This window comes from Zea mays, chromosome 5 (assembly GCF_902167145.1).
Source record: "Zea mays cultivar B73 chromosome 5, Zm-B73-REFERENCE-NAM-5.0, whole genome shotgun sequence".
Taxonomy (NCBI): domain Eukaryota; kingdom Viridiplantae; phylum Streptophyta; class Magnoliopsida; order Poales; family Poaceae; genus Zea; species Zea mays.
Genome location: NC_050100.1, coordinates 35,232,849 through 35,258,745, shown reverse-complemented (window position 1 = coordinate 35,258,745; position 25,897 = coordinate 35,232,849). Strand labels below are relative to the sequence as shown.

At 41.9% G+C, this 25,897-nt stretch overlaps 3 protein-coding genes, 1 long non-coding RNA gene and 1 pseudogene across 4 annotated transcripts; 1 reads left to right on the top strand and 4 right to left on the bottom strand.

The window, feature by feature from the left end:
- Nucleotides 1-7,922: 7,922 nt before the first annotated feature.
- LOC109939460 (uncharacterized) lies at nt 7,923-8,144 on the top strand. Its single transcript, XR_002261914.2, has 2 exons — nt 7,923-8,010; nt 8,101-8,144. It is a non-coding gene; the product is annotated as an uncharacterized lncRNA (long non-coding RNA).
- Nucleotides 8,145-10,873: 2,729 nt separating this feature from the next.
- LOC109939503 (wiskott-Aldrich syndrome protein homolog 1-like) lies at nt 10,874-11,362 on the bottom strand. Its single transcript, XM_020537685.3, has one exon. The coding sequence runs from the start codon at nt 11,360-11,362 to the stop codon at nt 10,874-10,876; it is 489 nt and encodes a 162-aa protein (XP_020393274.1).
- A 1,239-nt stretch (nt 11,363-12,601) lies between these two features.
- On the bottom strand, nt 12,602-18,367 carry LOC542030 (histone acetyl transferase GNAT/MYST 101). The gene is given in 13 exon segments (NM_001111675.1): nt 12,602-12,926; nt 13,232-13,373; nt 13,469-13,562; nt 14,017-14,132; nt 14,513-14,567; nt 15,983-16,051; nt 16,155-16,254; nt 16,357-16,400; nt 16,808-16,976; nt 17,315-17,386; nt 17,507-17,587; nt 17,661-17,725; nt 17,837-18,367. Coding segments are annotated over 13 exon segments (1,548 nt in total). The 5' UTR covers nt 18,314-18,367; the 3' UTR covers nt 12,602-12,862.
- Nucleotides 18,368-20,915: 2,548 nt separating this feature from the next.
- On the bottom strand, nt 20,916-21,347 carry LOC103628130 (uncharacterized; annotated as a pseudogene).
- Nucleotides 21,348-23,382: 2,035 nt separating this feature from the next.
- LOC103626220 (uncharacterized) lies at nt 23,383-24,101 on the bottom strand. Its single transcript, XM_008646623.2, has 3 exons — nt 23,988-24,101; nt 23,821-23,907; nt 23,383-23,734 (listed from the first exon to the last, which is right to left on the bottom strand). The coding sequence occupies exons 1-3, from the start codon at nt 24,084-24,086 to the stop codon at nt 23,498-23,500; spliced, it is 423 nt and encodes a 140-aa protein (XP_008644845.1). The 5' UTR covers nt 24,087-24,101; the 3' UTR covers nt 23,383-23,497.
- Between the last annotated feature and the right edge of the window lie 1,796 nt (nt 24,102-25,897).

Sequence of the window (25,897 nt, the reverse complement as noted above, 5' to 3'; positions counted from 1 at the left end):
TTTTTAATTGCTAATGCTTTCAAGGTTGGGAAAGCCGATCCAACTTTATTCACTAAGACGTGTGATGGCGATTTATTTGTGTGCCAAATTTATGTTGATGACATAATATTTGGTTCTACTAACCAAAAGTCTTGTGAAGAGTTTAGCAGGGTGATGACTCAAAAGTTTGAAATGTCGATGATGGGCGAGTTGAACTATTTCCTTGGGTTCCAAGTGAAGCAACTCAAGGATGGCACTTTTATCTCACAAACGAAGTACACGCAAGACTTGATCAAGCGGTTTGGGATGAAGGACGCCAAGCCCGCAAAGACTCCAATGGGAACTGATGGACACGTCGACCTCAACAAAGGAGTCTCAAAGATATATTGAAAGGGAAAGGTGGACTTGGACCATGAAAGACTTCCACTGCACTCTGATGAGAGGGTAACTTACTCCAAGTTCATCTCCATACTCTTATTGCCTTTTACTCTTATTTGAAGATTTTGGTGAGGCAATGGGGTCTAAAGGCCAAAAATGATCCTGTTTTGGTGCTTGATGCCAAAGGGGGAGAAATTAAGGCTAAAGCAAATGGATCAGCTACCACTTGAGAATTATTGAAAATAGTAGAGTTAGAACTTTTGTTTTGTCAAAATACTCTAAGTGTCTCTTTTGTCAAAAGTTGGTCTCTTATGGGGAGAATGTTTGATTATGGGAAAAAGGGGGAGTTTTTGAATCTTTGATCAATTTCTCTTGGAATACCTTTCTCTATGTCTCAACAAGTGAATTTGACTTAGAGATAGGAAATTGAGTTTGATTTGCAAAAACAAACCAAGTGGTGGCAAAGAATGATCCAAATATGCCAAATTTGAATCAAAACAAATTCTTGTTCTCACTTGCATTGATGTTGCACTTCTATATGTTGCTTTTTGTTGTGTTGGCATAAATCACCAAAAAGGGGGAGATTGAAAGGGAAATGTGCCATTGGGCCATTTCTAAGTATTTTGGTGATTAAGTGACCAACACAAATGGTTATGTGTTAAACTATGCCAAATGGTGGACAAAGTGCAAATCAATACAAAGGTATGATTCTAGACTTAGTACATTGGTTTTTGTGTACTAACATATTTGTCTAAGTGCTAGAATCAGAGAAAAGACAAATGGAAAAAGACTTGGCTCGAGCAGCCAAGACTCTGCTCAGTCTGGGTGCACCGGACTGTCCGGTGCGCCAGGCTGGCTCTGGTGAAAAGGCTGCTCTCGGGAATTCGTCGGCGGCGTACGGCTATAATTCATCGGACTGTCCGGTGGTGCCCTGGGTTGTCCGGTGAGCCAACGGTCGGCCGAGCCAACGGTCGGTCGCGCAATCCGCGCGTGATGCGTCGCCGGGCCAACGGTCTGATGGGGGCACCGGACTGTCCGGTGCGCCAACGGCTCCAAATCGTCAACGGTCGGCTGCGCCAGAATAGGAAAGAGATCTGCACCGGACTGTCCGGTGCACCAGTCGACTGAAGGCAAGGATAACCTTCCTGGATTGCTCTCAACGGCTCCTAGCTACCTTGGGGCTATAAAAGGGACCCCTAGGCGCATGAAGGAGTACACCAAGCATTCTTTGATCATCTCTTAGCACCAAGACATCTCTCTAGCGCATTTGATTCGTTGTGATAGCAATTTGAGCTCCTCTTGAGTTGAGAACTCTGTGTGTGATCTTAGAGCTCAAGTTGTGACTTGTGTGCGTGTTTGTGCTCGTGCTTTGAGGCTTGTGTGTGTTGCTCTTCCCACTCTTACATCTGTGCTTCTTTGTGATCATCTCATTGTAAGGGCGAGAGGCTCCAAGTTGTGGAGATTCCTCGCAAACGGGAAAGAGTAAAGGAAAAAGAACACAGTGGTATTCAAGCTGATCATTGGATCACTTGAAAGGAGTTGAGTGCAACTCTCGTCCATTGGGACGCCACAACGTGGACTAGGCAAGTGTTATACTTGGCCGAACCACGGGATAAATCTCTGTGTCTCTTGTGCTTGTTCTCACTGTGTTAATTGTGGTTCACAAGAGCTCTCCTTAGCCACTTGATTTCATTGTGCTAACACTTAATCAAGTTTGTGGCTTTAAGTTTCAAGTTTTTACAGGATCACCTATTCACCCTCCCCCTCTAGGTGCTCTCAGGTATTTGATTCAGAAACCAATGAGAACTGGATTCGGTTCATGAGTCATCTTAGGGATACCACAGGTGCACCAAGGGGGTTAGCCATATGCATTGATATTGGACAGGCAATGACGAATGGGGTAGGTGAGTTGTTTCCATAGGCAGAACATAGGGAATGCATGTTTCAGTTGGTGAGCAACTTATTTGTAGCCTCGAACCTCCCTTGTTCTGTACAAACTTTGGCTAAAACCATTTGTAAATTATTTATACCATATATAATATATTCTCTTTCAATAATATTCATCTGTTATTTCTCTTTCAATAATATTCATCTGTTACGGTGGGGGCTCATGTGTAGTGTAAGGCTTACCAAGAAAAATGGTTAAGGCTGAGCATTTCTTTTAATTAAGTTGGTCAAAATTTTATTATCAATTACTAAGTAGAAGTGAATACCAATCCAATTAAATACTTGATCAATATAAGAGTACCATTTAGAAATCGCATAATGCAGTGCACGACAGGTTAAGTTTTAATTCCATAAATTACTCATGTGAGGGTCTAAGCCGCTCATGACCATGAGCACGACTGATATATCAGTTTTACATTCTACAGACGCGGCACATCTTTATCCATAAGTCACGTAAAAGTTCAGAGAACTTTGCACTCAACCACGCATATGCCGACCAAGCATAATACCATACTACCGAGGTGCGGTTGCATAGGGACGCTACGAGGCCTTTACAAAGTTCCACTACCATGAGAAAACCCGCTACAGTTTTAGGACGAAGGAAGCATATGCTTTTTTCCACGGTCTGTAACCCCATCGCAGTAATTACATCGAGCACTATACTCTGCAGCGACGCCTCCCCGCTTACCCCTTTTGGGAAAGTATTGTCCCACACTAGCTTTCCTAATTAATTGGCCCAGTCCAGAGCCATATAGTCCTTATGTTTGCACAATTGTCTTGGGTGGTCGCTCCATGTTCCAATTAAACAATATGATCTTATCATGCATAATAATAAAGCCAACAATAATAAATCATAATGGAACATGGTCATGAATCATAAATATCATTAACCCAATAACCAGGTAGAGCACTAGCAAGACTATCCAACAATTCATTTTGTATGCAATGTGTAAGGTAAACAAAACTAGGTAACCTATTAGGTCCCATCAAGTTAGCATAAGCATGTCATAGTGATTATCAAAAACAGAAATTATTAGGTCAAAGAATATGATCAAGGACACAATTTGCCTTTTTAGTGCAACATCATGTACTTCTTTGAAGTTGGGCTTCAGGTTCCTTGTGATTCGCTTCTACTCGTAGCAATACACACAAATAAGAAAACAATGGATATCTAAAACATAACAAACAGTGTGATAATATTCTACGCGTCGCTACGAGATCGTACATTTGAGAACCACAAAAATCAGAGTTAAAACGAAGGAGATATGTTTTTTCTAAGTTTTATTGAATTGAGTCTACTTTAAAAACCATTTTCAAAATTATTTATATATAAGTCAGCCATATTGGACGGCGCATACTAATTTCAAGAAGCTCAAGGTTTATTTTATAAAAGCAAGGACATGATTGTAGGTTCTTTGAACCTGCTTGGATTGCGGGTTGATTCCTTAGTTTCTCAGTGTCTCATATGTAAATCTAGCTCAGTGAAGGGGTATCCTCACATCTTTGTCGCCCTATTGCACGCCTATGGCTAAGATTAGATCTTGGCTACACATGAACCGGCATCCAATACTGACCGCGCTATCAAAGATCGACGACTGCCAACTCTGTCACGTCTACATCAAATCTGCACCATTCCTCTGTGAATCGACTGCCAGATTTTTTATATCACGAAGGGTTATCGGATCTCTAATCTATGTCGTCCAAACCAGATCGGATGGCTAGGGGACTTCTTCCCCCATATCTAATTCTTGACGCACATCTACTATTCAGCGGCCCGCATCTTTTCCCCTCCACCCGAAGATAGGCATGGAGGCGCTCGTGCTCCCCACGGCGGAGCCACGCCGACGACCGACTTCCACGGCAATCTAGCGCTCCCTACTCCAATTTGGATAGAGTTCCATGGAGAGAAGAACAAAGCAAACATGGCTGGCGAGGACTCACCGGAGTTGACGCGACACAAACTCCCGGAGACAACCACGTGCGGATCCCAGAGTCCGGTGAGAAATTGCCATGAATCTATGCCCTCCTTCGTCGAACTGGTGGTCATCGCGGCCTCAACACACCCTGGCAACCATCTATGGCCATCCATCGAGGATCAGGCATTGGTGCAAGTGTGTTCCCCCGATGACGGGCCCTATTTTCTCTTTCTGTCGAGACCACTTGTTCTCGGATCCGCTTGGCGACGATGGCGTTTCAAGTTGATGAAGGTTGGGCTTTATACCCTAGAGCATGGTTGTAACAGGAGGAAATTTGGCTAGATGGCGAGATCCAGGCTATTACAACCACCCATGCGGTTTGTTAGGGGGAAGATGAATCCGATGAAGCCGGTCCCACATGCCAGTTACACGGAGGCGAGCGCGTGCATGTGCGGTGAGTGGTTGCGGGGCAGGGCCTGTCAGTGATGTCAAGCGCGTTTGCAGGAACCTGCCCGCGCGGGCCCGCCTGACAGGGACATAGGTTCTAATGTAAAGAAGAGGGAGGAGTAGAGGTGGGGACATAGGTTCTAATGTAAATAAGAGGGAGGAGTAGAGGTGGGCCGACGGGGTGTTATTTGGCCCATCCAGTCAAGGCAGAGGGGCAGGGCTAGGACGAGCAGCGTGGGAATTGGCCTAGAGAAAAGCTTTCTCTTTTTCCTTTCTTTTTCTTTCATTTTCTATTTTATTTTTTAATTAAAACTTAATTAAATTTTAATTTGGATTCCGAGTTCAAATTCAAAATGCACAACCAATAATAAAGCTCCAGCATGCAATGTGAATTCATATATTTATATATATTAGTTATTTTAGTCATTTAGGTAAATACTTCTCGATATATAACTTATGAAAGGATAATATACTCAAATAAACCAATTAAAAGTCTTTCAATTATTTATTTCCTGAGTTTCACAATAATTTTTAGTCCCAAATTTTAAATTTCAAATTTCAAATCTAAATTTGAGACATCAAATTTTAATATTTCCTTTTATTTATGTTAGGAGAAGATAACTTTGAAAGTAAGGAATCCTTATTGAAAGATATTTTAATTCTTAACTATTTTGGAGAATCTTTTATAAATCGCAAAACAGAATTTTGGGTGTTATAAATTCTACCCCTTAAAATAATCTCGTCCTCGAGATTACTAAGAAAAGGGATGTACAAAGTTTTGTTTGCGGTTTTAGCTTTTTTGTTTCTAATTAGTTCAAAAATCAAAAAAATAAGTCTCTAATACTAATTAGCTGGTGATTAGGAAATCAGGGATATCTTTTTATATATGTCTAGCCATCTATTAGGTAAGATGAGAGATGGTTATAGTAAGGGTAGGTTGTGGTAGGAAAGATTATGGCAAGGAAAGACTCCATTTTGGATTGTTGATCTTGACACCTTTGGGGATTTAGTCTGACGCCTATCCTTCCTTGATGAGGTTGATCTATCCCCTCGGGTATTTGTGTTGTCATCCGAGTTAGAGAAATACCATTAAGATAGAATTGTAGGTAAACAAATATCTTAGTAGGTAGAGCAGATGTCTTAATATGTGGACTAGGTATGTGCCCGTGCGTTGCCACGGAAGTTGCAACTAAAAGGGGCAACCAAAACATAGCTTAAACTTACAAGAACATGCAATTAGATTACTTGGAACACACTTTTGAAAAAAATAGCATCTTCTGACGGCAACAGGTCATTATACAACAAATGTAAAATCTTACCACCTCCGTTCTTAAATATTTGTTGTCCGCTAGTTTATTTTTGAACTAAACCGCGACAAATAAAAAAGAATGGAGGGAGTACATGCTAACAAAAAGCTGGATAGACATGTAGTTATGCACATTATAAGGGAGATGGCTAGAAATGGCAAATAGTAAACTATGTTTTCCAAGAGAGATGGTTTCCTGGTTGTCGAATTACTATGCTATAACAAGTTACTGCTATGCACCGTAATTTTAGTCTGTGATCAATGCACACAACTGGGCAAACGGCGATATAAAACATGAACTACAAATTAAGGATGCAAATATAGTTCAAATACCGAAAAGAAATATAGATAATTAGCTCCCTCCATAAATATCTTAGTTACTTGCCCAACAGGCCAAGGCCAAAATCGTAACCCAGGAGGATACATACATGCACACACATGAACCTCATATCGACTGGCCATGTCGAACAGAGTGTATCAAATCAAGTAACTGCAACAAACAAACCAAATTACGTAACACAAACAATAAAATACACACTGATAAAAATTGAATTATACATGTACCAAACTGAATAAGCAAGCACCGCCATTGTCCACACAAAAGTATGAGCTGACCAAACAACGAACTAATAATGGACAAATCTTTGAACAGGTAATGCCAAAATCATAGGCAACCCTATAGGAGACAGAAGAAACAATACTGAACAAGAGGAACATTCTTCTATGTAGCTGAGTCTTCCCTCAAAGAACAACACATTTCTTTTACCTGTGCTCTTAATCTTGGTATTTATAATAACCAGGGTTCAATCCAATCACAATGCATGAGAAGTTCAATGGGACGATGATCTAGTGCTTCGATGTCCTATGCTTAGCTGATGTACTCTTGCGTATGGTTGAGAACAATAATTTGTAATTCGATTATTAATTCTCAGGAACATCAGAATATTTGTAACGGGACAACATCTTTGGCGACTAATGGGTGCCTTTAATGATTGAACGGCACTACGACAACAACAAGACACAGTGAGGAATCAACCAACATCCATACCTATGTGGGACGCCTTGGCCTAATTGCAGATTCCTCAAATGCATTCTTGTGAGAATGGGCACCACGAGGCATAGAAAAGTACATCAAATTAATCATCCTTGTTTGCATTAATAAGATTAACTACCATTGCCAAGGTGAGCTCATCTCCCTGAAAGGATAGAAATCGGTCAAATTCAAATTTTACAAATAAAACTTATAGAAAACCCTTATGCTCAAAGCTTCGGTTGCTCTCTATTGTAGTACAACCGAAAACAAAAGGAAATAGTAAGGCACATACCTTGCAAAACCTCACAGATTGACACTTCTCATGATTGGATTAAACCATGCATTGTGATTGGAATAAATGGCAAGATGTAATCTGCTGGAAGCACGAGTAATGTAATCAAGGTGCCAGATAATTTACCTTGACTGGAAATGTGCCTGTAGGAAGTTTGGTTGTCAAGAGTTCCCTAAGCCTCCTGATAGCCTTCACTTTGTTTGCTAGGACATCAAGCAGAGGGATGAGTTCATCTGTGTTCAGAGGGAAATCCGGTGTCAACCACAACACTGGTCTTAACCCATGCTAACAGCAATAGAATATATTCCACATATATCAATTAGAAACTGGACCATTTAAATATTTGTCATTTAGTTTGTTTCTTAATATTTCATACAATGAAGCAGTAAGAGAAGTTGTGAGAATATATTTCAAACAATGGCGACTAATGGGTAATTCGATTACTAATTCTCAGGAACATCAGAATATTTGTAACAGGACAACATCTTTGGCGACTAATGGGTGCCTTTAATGATTGAACGACACTACAACAACAAGACACAGTGAGGAATCAACCAACAGTCATCTTTGTCAGTAGACATTCAAATGTCAATCTAGCAGTGATGGATGACAGTTCAGTCAAAGCAGAAGAGCAGACAATGTTATTGGAGGAGGGTGGCCAAGCAATGGCTGCAAAGCCAGCTTATACTTCCCTCACATCACAAATACTCAGGTTCTCTATAAATTATAAATTTACAATTTCTCAATATCAGTAACCGAAGGCATTGTGTCTCTGACAAAAAGAAAATGTTGGGTTCAACAGACTTATATTCATGGACCAGTTGCTTCTTCTGGAGAATCGTTTAACACTGAGGGCAATGTAAGCTACAGTTGCTCTCCTCCAATCATTCAAGCTTCCTAGTTGCACTATTCTGCTAACTGGGTTGCAATTATATTTTCAGATCCAAATTTGGAGGGTATCTACTTTATTTTTACATATGTGATCGTGCAAACCTGCTTGGAGAGTCTGCCAAGGTACTGTTGTGCAGATATTGTTACAGAGTCTGGTCATATGCGTGAGTGTAAAATTGTCATTTGTTAGAACCTTTCAAATTTTCTGAAGTATTCAAATTAATGAAAAATATCCCAGTGCATTCTTCATGTGCCATTATATATAGTGTAACACTTTAATCCACTAACCTTTTTATTGGTATGCTTCATCTGCAGAATTACAGTCGAGATCTGTTCCTTTTCCTCTACTTTCTTCTTTTCATTGTAGCAACTATGACTTCCTTTAAGGTCCATCAAGACAAGTCATCATTCACAGGAAAATCTGTATTGTACTTCAATAGGCATCAAACTGAAGAATGGAAGGGTTGGATGCAGGTACTTACAAGAACATGCATGTAATAAATGGCAAGATGTAATCTGCTGGAAGCACGGGTAATGTAATCAAGGTGCCAGATAGTTTACCTTGACTGGAATTGTGCCTGTAGGAAGTTTGGTTGTCAAGAGTTTCGTAAGCCTCCTGATAGCCTTCACTTTGTTTGCTAGGACATCAAGCAGAGGGATGAGTTCATCTGTGTTCAGAGGGAAATCCGGTGTCAACCACAACACTGGTCTTAACCCATGCTAATAGCAATAGAATATATTCCACATATATCAATTAGAAACTGGAACATTTAAATAGAAGGCGCCATTCAGGGATCAAGTAAAAATAATAGAAAAATATCATATTAAGATACCTAAATAAAGCAGCAATTGTAGGATGCTGCCAAACTGAACAGTAGGAGTAATCAATAGAATTGTAATTACTCTTGGTAAGGTGAGTACAGACTGGTTCCTAATAAGAAGTTATACACATAAAATTAAGGTGAACAACATAAATAATCGTGTATGAAGTGTTGTTCTTGTAGATTAATTTGAGTACGCACCAAAATGTCTTCAAATGCCAACCCCAAATGATTTAGTAGGATGGCATGTTTTGTATGAAACCAAATTTAACTGAAAATCTGAATAATGCTATCTGCTACGCCTTTTGCTCTGAAGTGATGCATGAATAATGGTTTAGTTAATTTGAGTACGCATTAAAATGTTTCCAAATGTCAACCCCAAATAAATAAGTACAATGACCTATTTTGTATGAAACTAAATTTAACTGAAAATATGAATAAGACTGCCTGTCAGAGCAATGTGTGAGTAATGGCTCAATGTTTGGTTTGCAAAACAAACATGTTGTTTTATAATTAGGCAACAAACACTGGACCAAATGTTCTCAGAAATAAAGGACTTCGACATAAGTGAATACAAACCCCTAAACTTGTAAATGAGGAATAGACACGCATGAGCTAGGGATGATATAGGGATCAACATACAAGCTCACAATTGTAGATTAGATAGTGTTAAATCGGGCCCGACTTAACCATTTCTTTTTATAAGTATCATGAGCAAGTAGAAACACACCAGAAGTGCATACATCAGTGTCAAACTGAAAACAAGCCTAGCCCTGATTATATGTTAGGATAAAAACATGATTTATCCGAGACAACTAACTATTAGGTGTCGCAGTTCAGTTCCTAGCTAATGTCTAATGAGAGTGTAAAATTTAGCACTTGCTGATTGTAGCAAAAAGAAGTGCATAAAATATTGCCTATTTTTGAAGATGTATAAATAGGACATATGAACACACTGTACAAGCTGAGTAACCAAAATGCAAAAAAGAAATCCAGTGAAGCTAACATATAATGGCAGCAAAATTGACTTGGCCAGTTTAGAAGGTAGGCAAACCAATTTGATTGATTTTCCTATGCTGAGAGCGAGCAAATCGGCTTGCCTAGACTTTGAGCTGGCTTGGCCAGTTCTTGGAGCCAGTTAGCCGATAATGAACTGATTCGTTTAGAGGTTGGTACCTTGGATCAAATGACTGATTGGTTGGTGAATGTTCTTGAGGTTGACTTGTCGGCTTCGACCATATGCTATGACGAAAACAATGGCATGTACTTATATGATGCAATGGGCATTTAAAAAGTAATTCTCTGGCTATAAATATCAGCATGTGCAAATAGGGATGAAAACGAACGGGTAAGGTAATATGCATTTTTTCAATCAGTCAATCACTCATTTTGCATTGCTAGCCCTTGTCCCGACTTTCAGGCTGCTGGTTGTTCTTCTATGCCTACTGCTTTAGGTTGGCTTTACATTGGTTGTAAAACATGTGATTAAATCAGAGTAGGATAGAAATTTGGCTTTAATGTCTTGTCCCCTTATGTTGTACAGTCCAAGAAAATGATAAATTTAGGATCGAAATAGGAATTGTAATTTCCAAAGTGGGGGGATCGTTTTACCTGTGCTCTGCTATTGTCGTTGGCTGCTTCTGCCCACCTGCCCGGTGTCCCATGTTGGCCGCTGGCGTGCAGCACCCTTTAGTTCATCACTACTATCCACCTGCCTAGCCCTGGTGGCTGGTGCTTCACGCCGGCAGCCTCCAGCGAAACCCCAGCAGCAGCCCGCCGCCTCCAAGTACGCCGATCCGGCCTCCAGGGGACTGCCTCCTTCTCGCCGACCTTAGATTTGGTCGCTGCAACCGGTCGATTCAGTCATCGGGCCGGTAGATTTGGCTGCTCTGGCCGCCGATCGCACGTCACGGTTGGGGGCGGCTTTGATGGGCGACAGCGGCTGGCGCTGTGTGAGCGAGCTGGGCGAGCGCGGCGTCTGCGCGTCGCCTGTCGCGGCGGGCAGATGCAGGGGTCGCGGGGAACTCGCTTCGGGGGCTGCGGGACTGGGAGCGCGTGGGGGTGGGCGCGGCGTCCGTGTGGCTTGGGGGTGATGGGGATTGGGGTGGCATGGTCTTTAAGGAACTCCATCATCTGCGTCGATGGGGGAGGTTGGCGTCGATTTGGGGCGAGGATGTTGGATGATTTATTATCGCAGATGGCTCGGGTGGCTTGGATTGCGGGATTTCGAGCGATGCTGATGGGAGTTCCATGACGCGTGGGGAAGGCCGGTGTAGCAGCCCTGGATTGTCGGCGAGGGACGAGGGTGTCGGGGCGAGTGCCAAACTCGCAGCGGCGAGGGGCGAGGCCCATCGTGTTTGAGCGGGGCGAGCCCGAGGATGGCGGATGCGGACAAGAAGGATCCCTGAATGGCGCCTTCCATTCATGGAGAGCGAGGTGGAGGCGAGGATGTCGGGGGCGGGCGCCGCTGCGAGATTGGCTGAGGGGAGGGCGAGGGCGGAACCGTGCTGATGCTGGTGGACGCCCTCAGTATCAACATATAGAGTAGTAAAGATAAAGCTAAATGGGAATAGGTAGGATCAGGTTTAGTTGTTTTGTTTCTAGGTGGGGCTAGATAGGTTATACAACCCACTATGTAGGTTATGTTGTTGTTCATGGTCGAGTTGGTCTAAGTCACCAATCTAGGATTAAGTGAACTAAGTGGGGAAAAGAGTTTCTAGGTGTAGAGTTTAATCTATTAAATAATCTAGGTTAATTTGCTCTATCCTTCACATAGGTGCAAAAAATATGAGTCGATTATACTAGGTCTTATTAGATTAGACATGATTAGTTTTGATTAGATCAGACTAGTATTATGTAAGACTAGATTAGATCAGATTAACCATATTAGCTTAGATCACATTAGTTCAGATGGGATCTAAATCAGATTGGTATGACTAGATTAGACTAGATAAAATCTAATTAATATGGATTAGATTATGATTGTTACTCTAGGGTGGGATAAGTATGCTTATCAGGACAAGATGAATCTATTAGGATAAAGATAGAATCTGTTAAGATAAGCTGGATATAAAAGATGGATCTATTTTATTATGGGGAATATTTTATCTTTCTAATTATATTTGTATATCTAATTATATATAGATGCAATTGCAGACATTACTTGACAACTCGTTATACTCAATCAAAAAATCAAATCAAACACGTATCATAAGAAACAAATCAAATAATAGTTTTGTCGCCACAAACCCTTGATTTGGTACGCGCCGAAGGTGCTGGGAAGAGCATCCGGACACGGCGGCGGCGCTCGTGGACAACCTTCAGAGCCAGGGTAGCGCAACCGTAGACAGCCACGTCAAGTTAAAAAAAACGAAGAGTAAGACCAAATGCATCAATTAAAAAAGTTACGAACCCAAAAAAAACACTTTCAGCGTTGATGGATCTAAATCAAACATGGACAAGAATTAATAAACCAACGATGCATTTAGTTTAGTTTTTTTTTTTTTTTTTTGCGTTTTTTTTCTCAACACTTGAGTCTAGATTGAGTGAGATAGAGATTTAAGGATGCAAAACATCTTTACCCATAGGTGCTAGAAACTGAAGAATCTCCTCAATCTATATTATTAGGCCGGCCAGGTTGAGACCGAAATGTAAAGATCAATCAGTGTCCCTCCTGGTTAAAATAATGCTAAACTAAAAGTTCATCACCGTGCCGAACATTCAGCAAGGTGACAACTATATCAATACAACTTAATAATTTTACAACATGCGACAGTAGTGTCCAGTCCAGTGAGCCAATAATAATTTTACAACATGCGACAGTAGTGCCCAGTCCAGTGAGCCCACGCCAGCCTAGCTCTTGGTTGAGAGTTGTGCAAGCAGTACAGTAATTCTGCCCGAGAAGAAGTTTTCAAGCCTGCGTGACCAAAACCAACAAAATCGATAGTCACGTGGCAGCGCCAGAGATGCAACCCTAGTCTGCCAGCTGGTATAAACTGTACCGGCCAGATTTAAGCTGGGCATTGTGCCATTTAGAAGATAGAATGGCATGGTTGATAATATTAGGTCAGATAATGTGAACAACTAAACATGATAAAGCAGGCAAGCAGCCAGTTAGAAAATCTCGAGAAACTAGATGTTGGCAACCCAGGTCCTAGCTTACTGGCCAGGAACATACCCATCCCTGGCTGCGAGAATAATGTACGTCAAAAGAATACTCACCGTGTCGCACATTTGTAATAGATAGTATCTGGAGAATTGTAAGTTCTTGCATTGCTGAACATTCTCTTCATGTCGGCTACAAACATCTCTAGGGTCACATAATATTGTTCCGAGTCGACTCTTCTTAACATTGTTCTTAAATCTGCAGACAGGGATGCATTTTAAACACAACTTCACCTAAACAACATGTCACTTAGCTTGTGTAAAGGAACTATGGTCCCTGCAGTTCAAACTCACCAATAGGATCTTTGATGATATCATAATAGTCTGGAACATCCCGTGAATCCACAGGCTCTTTGAATGGCCAAGCATCAGGATGTTCATTCAGATTCTGCAAAGTTGATCAAGATGTACAGATCATTTGATGTCTTTCTCAATTTTATACGAGCACAAGTATGCCCTTTTAGCTGATTTGCAATATCTTTGGCATGAAACTACATAAATATATGGCTGGTAACCAACGTACTTCTCTATAATATATTCAATGCAATCAACTAGTATGAACTACTCTCTCCATTCCAAATTGTAAGGCATTTTAACTTTGTCCCAAGTCAAACTTCTCTAGCTTTGAAATGTTTATAGAAAAATATGTTAGCATCTAAAATATCAAATAAACATACTATCAAAATATTTCATGGTGTATCTAATGGTTTAATATTGTAGATGTTTCTGCATTTTTAATAAACATGGTCAGAGTAGAGAAGTCTAAATTAGGGCAAGGCTAAAATAGTACTGTGTAACATGTACCATCTGCCAAGATTTGTGCAGATAATAAGATAACTTGCCTTCAGCGCTGTCTGCATAAGGGTAGTAAGCTGTTGCCTGTAAGTATTATAGTCCGGGGAGAATGATGATCGTGATTTAGAATGCCCCAATTGATCAGGCGTCCACCCAGCTTCCCCTGCATCGCATTAATGGCCAAGCTCAGACTACTAAATCAACAGTAAAAACATAATTAAACATGGAGATAAACAGCTTTCTCTTACAAAGATAGGTATTATGCTTAACAGTCCCCAGTATGAACTGCTGATGCTTCTACTTATTTGAGATTTTCAAAACAACACTAATGCACTCAGAAATTTGAAACACCTTTTGAATATATCAGCTGCAGATAATTCCGCATGCAGCATGTTTATAAAATCAGGATTTACCAAATTAAAAATACAACATCCAAGATAGACCTCCTAAATGTCAAAACCTGATCACAATAAAATGTCCTTCCTAACTGTCAAAACCTATCAAGGGTGAACAACAAAATAAGTCGTGAATATAACAACTTACTGAGACCAGGGATATCTTCTGGCTTTATCAGTCTTCTTGGAATGCCAGCTTCTTTCTATAAAGAAACAAATATGATTGTTGAACAAATATTTTTTACAGGAATTGTTGAACAAATATGAGCATACTTATAAATGATAGATCTTACTATTCTTCATTTGTATCTGTACTATCTAGCACAAACGCAAGGAAAAGATAAATATGCACGGTGGAGTGCTTGGAAAACAGCTATCCATGTGCCCACATTGACTTGTGGGTTACTGGGTTCTGTTGGATTTTAACTCTAGCCTACCCCCCCCCCCCAAACTTGCTTGAGACTAAAAGGCTTTGTTGCTGTTGTATTGGTGCAGGCGAGTCTCATTCATAACAAGGCGTACGGCTTCTTTTCCTAAAGGTAATTTCTGTGAAGCTCTCAAAACAAATTATTCCTAGCACAAACCCAAAGGTCTTGTTTGTGTTGTTTCAGGGAGGATTTATATCTTCCCGTGTACTCTCCTTTCTTAATGAAATGATACAAGATCCTCTTGTGTGTTCGAGAGAGAGAAAATCTTTGTAACTAGCAACCTAGCAGTTTCCCCCAAACATGTTCCTCCAGAGCAATGTTTTCAAGTCGTCTAGTCAAACCTAGTCGTATAGCTACCGACCAGTCGACTAGTCGTGATTAGTCGTCGACCAGATCGACTCATTGAGCCTAGTCTGAGGATGTGCTCATCAGATCAACAGAGGGCCCTCTGCAAACAAGGAAAACAGAGGAGAAAAAAAAACTCCACTCACCATTTGAGGATGTGCTCATCTTGAGGGCGGGGAGCGCTGCACAGGGTCAAGGTAGGGCACCTGCCAGGTTGCGGTCGGGGGAGGGGGCCTGGCGGGGGACAGTGGTTACCTCCTTGGGTGATGGCAGGGGCTGTTTTGGGCCGTTGGGCGGGGGCGGCGGCTCTGTCTTGGGGTGACAGCAGGGGCTGCAGTAGTGTCCCCGACGGCCCCTGGTCCTTGCGCGCCGGCGACTCCATGTTCCTGTTCGCCGGTGGCTGTGCGGGACAGGACACTGGAGGGCGACGGCTGTGCATGAGTGCAGCGCGGCTGTACGAGAGTGCAGCGCGACAGGGAGCCTGGTACTGTGCCTGAGCGTTCTCAAGTATCTCAACCCTGAAGCCCACAAAGCAAATTGCAGCCCACAAGTTACAACCCTAGCTAAAGCCCATCTACAGAGTCATGCCTAAACTGGTCGTCCCATGTCTAATTAGACGACTAATCGTGATTAGTCATCGACTAATCGGACGACTAATATTCTGGTCGGTCTAGTCGCATTGGTGGGACTGATCCGATGCAAGCTACCGATTAGGCCGACCAATTGCGATTAATCGCGATTAGTCGGACGACTTGAAAACACTGCTCCAGAGTACAAAAATAAGGGGAGGATGTTTAGCTGAAGCACACCCCAATATAGTAGAGCCCATGAGGGAAAAATCTAACCTTTTGAAAATCAATTCCTGAATAAACAATATGGCAGTTAGAAAGCTCTCTGATCTTCTCATCAATGGCCTGTAGAAATGTAATACAGTGAACGACAAAAAGAAATAGTGGCCATGTTTAATCATGAGCTGTTTGCATACCATTTTGTGCAACCATTAGCCTACTACTTTACCTGCCTTTGACGTCGAATCATTGTTGCCACATCAACATATGGCAGCTTTGGGTCAATTTTACACTCCATCAATATTCCTCCGTCATAATCTTTAATGTACCTAGAACCGGCAAACTGTTAAGTTCAACATTGGCAGATAAACTCCTAAAAAGAATATGGAACAATATAATTGGAAACAAAGGCGTGTAAATGACAGGCTTACCCTTGCCATCTTTCTTTGTCCAATGTGATCTCCTTTGTGAAACCCTATACATTGCCAATGAGAAAGTAAGAACAAAGGGGAAAATCACTTCTTTTTCCAATGCATTTTTTATCAACAAGTATGAAAACAATCATTTTGGAAGTCATACCTAAGAGAGTTAATATATTGGGGCGTTAAAGTTCAAATTGATATAAATGATTATCAGAAAGACAGAAACATTGTGCCCAATATTGATTATACATGACATTCAATCCAACCCATCAATACTCCAGAACTTTCTAAAGTATAAAGAGGTCAAGTATTTTGAGTTATTACTTATATCTCTTGTGTGAGGTTAAGGTGTACTAAGTATATCACACATGTAGTTTCCGAAGTCTTTCAGTTACTGATACAAGCAAACAAGAAATTGAAAGAAATAGATTATATAAGGTAAAAGGTCAGGCAGCCATACCTGCTTTACAAAATAGCCAACAGCATTGTTATCAGCATAGGTTAAGAAATGTGTGAGCCCATCAGCATCCCGTGCATGTTGTTTCAAATGATTCATTAATCTTGTTCCATAGCCTTTAACTTGCTCATCAGCTGTGATAGCACAAAACGCTATTTCTCCAAATCTCTGGCTATGATTTCCAAAAGAAAAAATAGCATAATAGAGAGATATTGCAGGATAAACAAAAGCATGCAAATGTTTGCAACCTACATTCTAACTTGCCAGCTTTTAATTATCATCAAAATAATAGATTTCCTGAATAAGTACAAAGTTACGACGCAATATCTTGATTGGCCAACATTTTCTCATAAGTGAGTGGTGTCAGTTGGGAGACATTTGCTTTCAGTTGCAAAAAAATATTGGATCCTCACACAGAAAGAGCACATATAGAATATATTGAATTGGCCATTAAGCACAACAAATATACAATGTCAACATAACAAATTGTAACTAAAGTGGCAGCATTACCTTGCATAAGGGCGATAAGTAATGCCCCCCACGACAATATTGTTCCTGATAACCATCATTGACTTGTGAGTTCTGCAGCATATGACACAAGGAGTTACTACCACAGAAGTAAATTTAATCTTATTATGTTTTCAAAAGACACAAAGATTATGAGTAAATGCTAAATCATAGGCAGATTATATTGGGCATTACCTATCCATGACAAGGCGTACAATATATTCTTTGGGCATATTAGGAAGCTGTCGGGCGAAGATATTCTTCAACCCTACCAACCTGCGGAAGATACACAATTCATAAGAAGGGACTAGCCCAATACTGCTAAACAATTGTCAGAAGTGCTACGAACCATATCATGTGTTCATCAACGCCGTCATTAGAATAACAGAGAAACTTCAGCCTTCCTGAATCTTCCTGAACAAATTCAACAGTCTCAGGCTCTCAGCCACATTCTAATCGACAGATACTATCAGCGGGCAGGGAAAAGTGAAACAAAATAAAGAGAAAAAACAAACAAGCCTGGACCTCGCGCTTGAGGCCCTCCTCACGGGCGCTGTACGCGCCGCTGGTCTGGAGGTTGTCCGTGAACAGCCCCTTTGTGTCCTCCTTCCCGTCGCCGGCGTTCGCCGAGCCGGGCTCCGGCTTAGGTCCTCCACCCACCGCAGCCGCGGCTGCCGCCGCAGCAGCAGACACTGATGAGGAATCCGGCTTAGGAGGACGGCCGGACGCAGAGCCCCCACTCGGCGCGCCGTCGAGGCGCGCGGCATTGAACGTGTGGAGCGAGTCGTCGTCGTCATCGTCGGAGTGCGAAGAAGATGGAGATGACGGGCGAGAGGGCGAGGATGGGGCCGTGGAGGGGGATGACGGAGCGGTGGTGTCGTCGTCCTCGTCGCCGGTGGCGTCGGAGAGCGACGACGGCGGGAGCTTCCGCTTGCGGTGGGAGGCCCCGCCGCCGGAGGTGGCGCCGGAGTGGGATGGCGACGGCGCCACGAGGCCGTCCATGCGGGGAAAGAGGGGAAGTTCTAGAACGTTGGGTGGTAGGGTTCTTCGGCAGATCTGGGAGCCGGTTGCTTCCGAGGTGTCCCGCGTGTTCGTGGTGAGAAGGCCAGAAGGGGATGCTTTCGAGTTTGGGCCTTTTTGTTTTCGCTAAAATAGGCTGGTTGCGCTCATCTAATTATCCCGGTTAACCAACTTATCTAGATAAAATATCCCACTGCATACATTTTCGCTTGTTTTTTGCGTGAAAAAATTATAAATACCTTTTTTCCTGAAAATTTTATAAATGACAGTTATGTCCTTCCACTGTTTGTCAAGGTCATATAGGCCATCTCTAATATGTCTAGTAGGTCGTATAAGATATTATTTTGCATTCTAGATTACACTATTTGTATAATAAAGATTGAAATAAAGAATGTGATAGAAAATAAAATAGGAAATCTGTTAGAGATACTCTTACCTACATGCAACGTTGCATGCCCTATCTTTTCTCTCTATGGAAACATGCATAGAGATGACATCATGTAGGGATGACAAATAACCGCGAGTAATTATGTATCGAGTATTAGTATAGTGGATTTTGTTATCCATAGGATATGTGTATGTTTATAATAACATATCCATGGTAATTTTTTTAAGATGATAATGGTCATAAATTATATAATTCACAGCTTATCTTTTCTTTTAAGTATTAACAAAGCATTTTAGAAGAATGATAGGCAGATACAGTTGTTTATGTCTCCAATACGTCTCCAATACGTATCTAGTAAAATTACCGGTATGACTTTGTATTATGCATTATTTTACCGTACACATGTTTCTTAACAATTTATTCTAATCTTAGACAATGTTTTGCTTATATATATAAATGATTTATATTTTTATTCTACAATTTTATTGATTGTGTGCTAAATTATATGGCGTAGAGCCATACCTAGATTTTTCTCCGTCTGGTTGGGACGAAAAATGTGGGCCCAAGCACTTAGGAACGGTGTGACAGGTGGTACGCGGATGGCAGGACAAAACAATAGAAAGGAAGCACAAATGTCTTGTCAAGCGTGCTCCATCTAGCTACATGACAGGGTATTTATAGGATAACCAGGAGAAGCGCGTGTTGGTCTCTTGTTTTTTATTGCTGGATCACAAAACAAGGCAACACAAATGTTAAATGTAAATGACATTTATCCTTTAAAGCATTCGACCCTTCCGGGCTTGATAGCTCTGAAACGAAGGTTATGAAGAACAAGTCTTCATAATACACAAATATAAAAATGTATTTACAAATATAAGATCATGATAATTATTTATATCATGTAAAAACATTAAATAATATTAAAGTCTGTATCATATGTTGACAAAGTAATATATGATATATATTACATTTGTACCTTCGTCTTTCTCGAATGTGAAAGTGATGGTACAATACCCAATCCCCACGTAAACAATGGGGTATTGTTCATCTATTTATAGACAAGAGATGCAGTCCAACCAAAAGTATATTTATGACCCTGATATGTACACATTATTCTGATACAAACATCAGTGGCTCAAAGATCTTTTTGATCTTTGGCTCGACAACGTGCTTGACCTTCGTAACTGTTTTGGGCCAAAACTATGAACCTTCAGCGTTATATATATATATATATATATATATATATATATATATATATATATATATATATATATATATATATATATATATATATATATATATATATATATATATATATATATATATATATACTAGGTAAGTGCCCGTGCGTTGCAACGGGAACATATCTATACTACTCTATTAAGACAATAGTGTCAGCGTTCACAGCCTGTGCCTCCGCCTGCCCCTGCCTCGTGTTCCCCTCTCCCCGCATCGACAGGTACTTGCCGAGCCCGCCCCACCGCGGGCTCCTCGCGTCCAGGAACGAGCTCGTCGGCTCCGCCTTCAGATCCGTGAAGTTGAAGTCGCGACGGTGGAGAGGTGAAGCTCGTCCAGGAAGCTGAAGTTGAAGTTGCGACGGTGGAGAGGTGGAGCTCGTCGGGTTCAGGCCGGAGAGGTGGAGCTCGTCGAGCGACGCCAGGGTCCGCCCCGGGTGGAGCCGTGCCTCCAGGGCACGCTCGGCGCGGAGCTCGGCGGTCAGGGAGCTCCTGGCGCGCTCGGCCTCGGCGTCCCTGGCCCGGAGGTCCGCCGCGACCTCCAGCGTCACCTCCCCCGCACCCGCAGGCTGCCGGACTGCTCCCCCTCCCGCCGCTCGCGTTCTCCAGCCAGACGTACAACGAGGCGGCGGCGCTGCTCGCGTCCATGTACCCCTCCGTCTTCCCCATCGCCAGGGGTGGCGCCGCGCCGCGTCGCCTCCTCGGCCTCGCCTCCGCGCTCGCCGACGACTCGTCCTGCTCCGACCTCCTCCCGCCGACCTCCTCCTCACGTCGATGGAGCGGACCTTGCGCACGCTGGACCGCCAGATCTCGCAGTTCGTGGCCATGGACCGGCTGATTTGGGCGGACTCCGCCGATGCGGACGCGTTCCTGGAGGCGGTCGACGATCTCATCGGCATCGTGCAGGAGCTGGACGCTGCGGGGACCAACCGCGCCCTGCTCGACCGCGCCGACGAGCTGCTCAGCCGGTGCATGGCGACGGCGCGTACGCGTTGCACCGGAAGAACCGCTGAGGCGGGGGAGGCACCGGCGCCGGCGGTACTGCGCCCTCGCCGAGCAGCAGCGTGAGCGCGGCGGAGGGCAGCGTTGAGGGGCTGAGCAGCGCGTCGCGGTTGGGCGAGCTGGAGACGAAGAAGGCGTCGTCTAGGGCCAGCGCGCCCGCGTGGAGCGAGCCCAGGGAGCCCGGCGCGGGCTCATCGCGCACGCGCTTGGCCAGTGCGCGCGCCGCGAGGCCCGCGGGCATGCGCAACAGGCCGATCAGGAAGTCCACCGCGTCTTTGCGGGCCTCCGCGTACAGCACGCGCCGCGAACGCCTGTCCACCACCAGCTTCAGCTACGGGCCGCTAGCGGCCGGCGCCGGCTTCACGTCTGTAGCTGTCATCATGGACGCCATTGCTGTGGCTGATGCTGGCCTGGCCTGGTCTGCTTGATGTTGAGAGCTGCAGAGCTTTCCTTGTACGTGGTCGTGGCATGAAATTAATAATGGTCAGAGCAATGCCAATGGCATTACCAATAAATCTAAATTACCAGATGTTTTCCTTAACTATGGTCTACAGTCCCTATTTGTAGGTCTATTCATTTTTTTTTCTTATTTTGTTTTGCACGTTGTTTGAGTAGCAACAGGATCGTAAGCTGTTTTTTTTTCATACGTCAGGCTTTTGCTGGTGATGATGTTGAAGCTGAATTTGAGAAATCCAAAATGGATGTTTTAAGTGTGAACAACCCTGAATCTGAAAAGCTTGCTTTTGTTCGTTGCTGGGTCCAGTGGACTGACATCCAACAGAAAAAAGGACTTCCCTCATGGATGCTAAAAGACCATGAAGTTGCTAAAAGAAATAGAGAGGAAGCCTTGAAGAGGAAGGACTCAAAGCTTAAGCACGTCATCATTTCTAAACATGTAGATAAGAAGTTAAAGTTGTATTTGATTCGTTACATGCACATGCTTTATGTTTTTGTTATTTATGTAAAGTGCTAATAAAAATATAGAATAACAATTAGTGTTTTTATATCAATATATTTTATCATATTGCTTCTGCATCTCAATATGTCTTATCATTATATTTTATCAAAGTGCTAATAAAAATATAGAATAACAATCCGTGGATTCTGATACTTCTGAATGGAGATGTGTGTTGTGTAATGGCATGAGAGACAGTACACTCAGGGCTGGACCACTGACGACGAACCACTGTGCAAACTTTGTCAAGGACTTTGCAAGTAACAACTCCTTGTGTTTCGAAGTAAATCCTGTTTTTATTATAAACAAATAATATTTGGTCACAATAATATTGTTTTACTTGGTTCAATGGAAGGCTTGGAAAGTCACCAGAATATTTTGAAGATTTATTCTGTGGTCTAGCTTGTTTCCAGGAATACAGATTAAGAACCAGTTGTAGGACCCTGTGACAGTTGAGTCTTCTTTATGTTATCCACATAAATGAACAATTTTTTAGGTGCCATTGAATAGTTAGGACTATTTTTAGCTATATAAAATCAAAGAAAATTGCAAGTTAATTCACATATATGTAATAAAGCTTCTTAGTAATTATCTGCAGGCACTGTTTGAAATAGAACGTGCCAAGTGCTCCCAATGCAAGCTCGATTGTTGCAAGCTTGTCAAACACATTAAACTCTTACCCTTGAAAAAGCGAGAAGAATACATCAGAAAGGTTGCTCCAAACATTGCAAGTACAAAGAAAATGTGTGTGTTGCACATTGATATCATGATTTTCCATGTTCTTTTGCAAATATAGGGCTAACAGACGGCTCCTCTTAACAGTATAACACACATTTGTACATAAGTTATCATAGTATTATATATTTCCGTTGCAACGCATAGGCACTTACCTATTTACCGTTTAATACGCCGATTATTACTATTACCTCGGATTGAAAATGTCAGCTTTACTGAGCCACGAGTCCATGCTAGATACATGGAGGCCATTTTATTTGGGAATCCGATTTATTTATTTGTTTATTACACGAATAGTCCCCTGTGTTAGGGGTGGTAATAGACAATGATAATTTCTAAAAGGTCTAAAAATATTTAAGGTCCGATACTAATTCAATTCAATTCTTAAATTTTATGTGTAAAATTGAAAGTCCATTGTAATCTTGTACTGACAATCACTGGACATGCAACAATCGATTGCGATGTAAAATTCTTGTAGCTGGACAATGGAAATGTATTCCTTTTGCAGAATGAAATCAATCTAACATTTTAGGGATGGTAGCATTTCAGCCGTCGACAAATACTCATAGCTTTGATCATATCCAAGATGACAATACAAATACAAATAGATGACAATACAAATACAAATATGCCCAGGGATCGAAGGGCATATAAAACTGAACCAAATAAGCCTCTCTTCCTGAACCGCATCCTGGAGAATTACATCGTTTCAAGGATCACTTCAAAGATTCCAGCAGAGCAAGAAAACGTCTTAATTTCAGGACGGACACAAAAAGGTGTCATTTAAACGTTTCATCAATCATCTATCTTAAATTCTTAATAGCAAGCCAGGTTACAGAAGTGTGCTTTCTTCAACGTCTCTTCCTTCTGCCCCCCTTCTGCTTACCCTTCCCCTTGTGCTTGTCCTTCCTCATCTTCGGTTCTGACATGTCCTTGCCTGATGGTTTCGGTGGCGCCAGAAGATGCTTGACGTTCAGTATACTGTTCCTAAAGCGCCCTTCTGTGGACCTAAGCACTCGATCCTCTGGCCTTGTCTTGTGAGGTTTGGTGTCCTTGTCCCTCTTCCTAAAGATCCCAAGTAGTTTTTCCTGCATAAAGTTCTCATGTGTCACTCCTCGTTTATGTCCTTGAAAACAGGTTACAAAAAGTGTACCGGATAGGCAGAGTAGCGTACCTCTTCCATTTTCTTCTGTTCTCGTTTCTTCTGATTCTTCAGAGCTGGCTTCGCAACACTTAATGGTGTGCGATGCTTCTTAACGGACTGTTTTTCAGATGACATAAACACTGAGATGACAGAGTTTCAAGCCAGAACAGGTGGAGGTTAAGAAAATGAGAGATTACCTTTCCACCCAACTCAACTACTCTGCGGTTCTCGATTTGCTTTCGCCCCTTAAATGTAGGGGCACCTAAAAACAAAGCATCAAGTGAGTCATTGTACATCTCCAAAAACTTGAGACATAGGTGTTTATGTAAGATGCAACAATACAGGGAAAAGGCAAAGATAAATTGAAGAACAAAAAAAACCAAAACTGAAGTCAAACAAGGAACATACTTCTCTTCCATCCAGAATGAAAAGGAACAACAATTCTAATGTCACGTCAAGAGCGTAAAAAGTTGAAAATAATTGCATGAACAAGTCAGAGACCTATAATACCACTATAATTATGTACAAATAGGTTTATGCCCGTGCGATGCTACAAGGAAACACATGGAATCGATATCTATGTGGTACCGCAAATCAAACAAAGCATAAAATTTATACACATGACACGACAGTATCACCAAGAGAAAATGTTTGGCGTATTTTTAGAGTATTGTAGCCATGGATGCTCTGCCCATTCAACTAACATTGTCAGAAAAGCAATGACAAAATAATTTCAATATTTCATACATACAATTAGTGACAACATAATAGTTTTGAGCATCGTATTTCAATAAAATAAACCCGATGATGGTCACTTCATCTATTTTAGTTCTCGAGATATTTTTAGCCACTGACCCTATAAACCACTATCCCTAAAAGATGTCTCTTGGTGTTAAGCCGTTTAGTAATACATCCAAGCCAAGGTAATTTGAGGTTCCAAGATCCACCCGAAAGAGAAAAAAAAGTGAGGGTAAATTAAGAATTTGCACACATCCTTTTGTAAAGTGGCCAGACTGTTCAATGATTCCAACGCTCACCAAACCCTGCCCCAATTTCAGAATCATATGAAGGGTCATAGTCCATCATGGAGTTGGCCAGCTGACATTGGACTTGACAACATTACATTTTTAGAAAGAGATTACGAGTTAAGTAGCCAATGAAGGGAGTAAAAAAGATAAATTTGCATGAGCCCAACCTCCAAATTTGAAGAATTATAAGCTCCTAGCCTTCCCATGACGTACCAAGCTTGAATTACCTGTGAAGAACAGTTTATGTCAAGACAGTAAGTTGTTTTCTAAATAAATTGAATCTAGTGAAATTGTACAATGCCACTTTACACCGCCCAGCAGGTCAACATCTCGATCTGTTGGTTAACCAAAGAGCTCAAACCAAATGAATGAATGCAATGGGTTGAAGCTGCAATAATAAAAGAACAAGTGTCAGTAAAGGTTAACTCTTGCTAAAGCTCTTCTTTTTTTGGAAAACAAGGATTTCATCAACCTCAGCCTCTACGGAAGGCAGGATCTATGGTTTATTACATGTGAAAGCGGTATAAACAAGATCACTGGTGTAGCACCCAAATGAGGATAACCAAAACAACTGCTTGATAATTTTTTAATAGATCCAATTATTCCAAATTTTATGCAAATCAATTATGTTTGGCTAAAGCAAATTGGAGCTGCAGAAGGGTACTCGAATAACATGCATAAAGTTTCATGTGTCCAAGACGCAGGCTGGTGAAACTCACAGTACATCGGAATTGAATTGAGAACCATGAGCAACAAAGAATTGACTGAATACTGGAGACTTGTATGCATTTTCCCCACATAAGTAACTCAAAATGATTAGGCTGGCAACAATTATCCAGTCAAAACTCTTAAATCTTACTAAAACATGGGAAGTCTAGGAGGCGGGGTGGGTTTGCGGCGAGATCCGCCTTATGAACGAAGGCGTCTGTAATCCATCTGTGACAAATATGCATCTCCAAGGCTTGTGGCAGACCTTACCGACTTAATAGCTGAAGTTTCCTAGACTTGTGGCAGACCTTGCTCTCCACTGCCAAAGGGTAAAATACATCGTTCTGTTAGGTGCACTCACAATCCTGCTA

Excerpts from the sequence above, each read along its gene's own strand:
- LOC109939503 (XM_020537685.3), bottom strand. The coding sequence starts at position 11,362 with ATGGGCCTCGCCCCTCGCCGCTGCGAGTTTGGCACTCGCCCCGACACC.
- LOC103626220 (XM_008646623.2), bottom strand. The coding sequence starts at position 24,086 with ATGTACAATGACTCACTTGATGCTTTGTTTTTAGGTGCCCCTACATTT. Across the intron at positions 23,908-23,987 it reads TAGTTGAGTTGGGTGGAAAG|TCCGTTAAGAAGCATCGCAC; the intron begins GTAATCTCTCAT and ends TCTGAAAAACAG. Across the intron at positions 23,735-23,820 it reads AACAGAAGAAAATGGAAGAG|GAAAAACTACTTGGGATCTT; the intron begins GTACGCTACTCT and ends AACTTTATGCAG.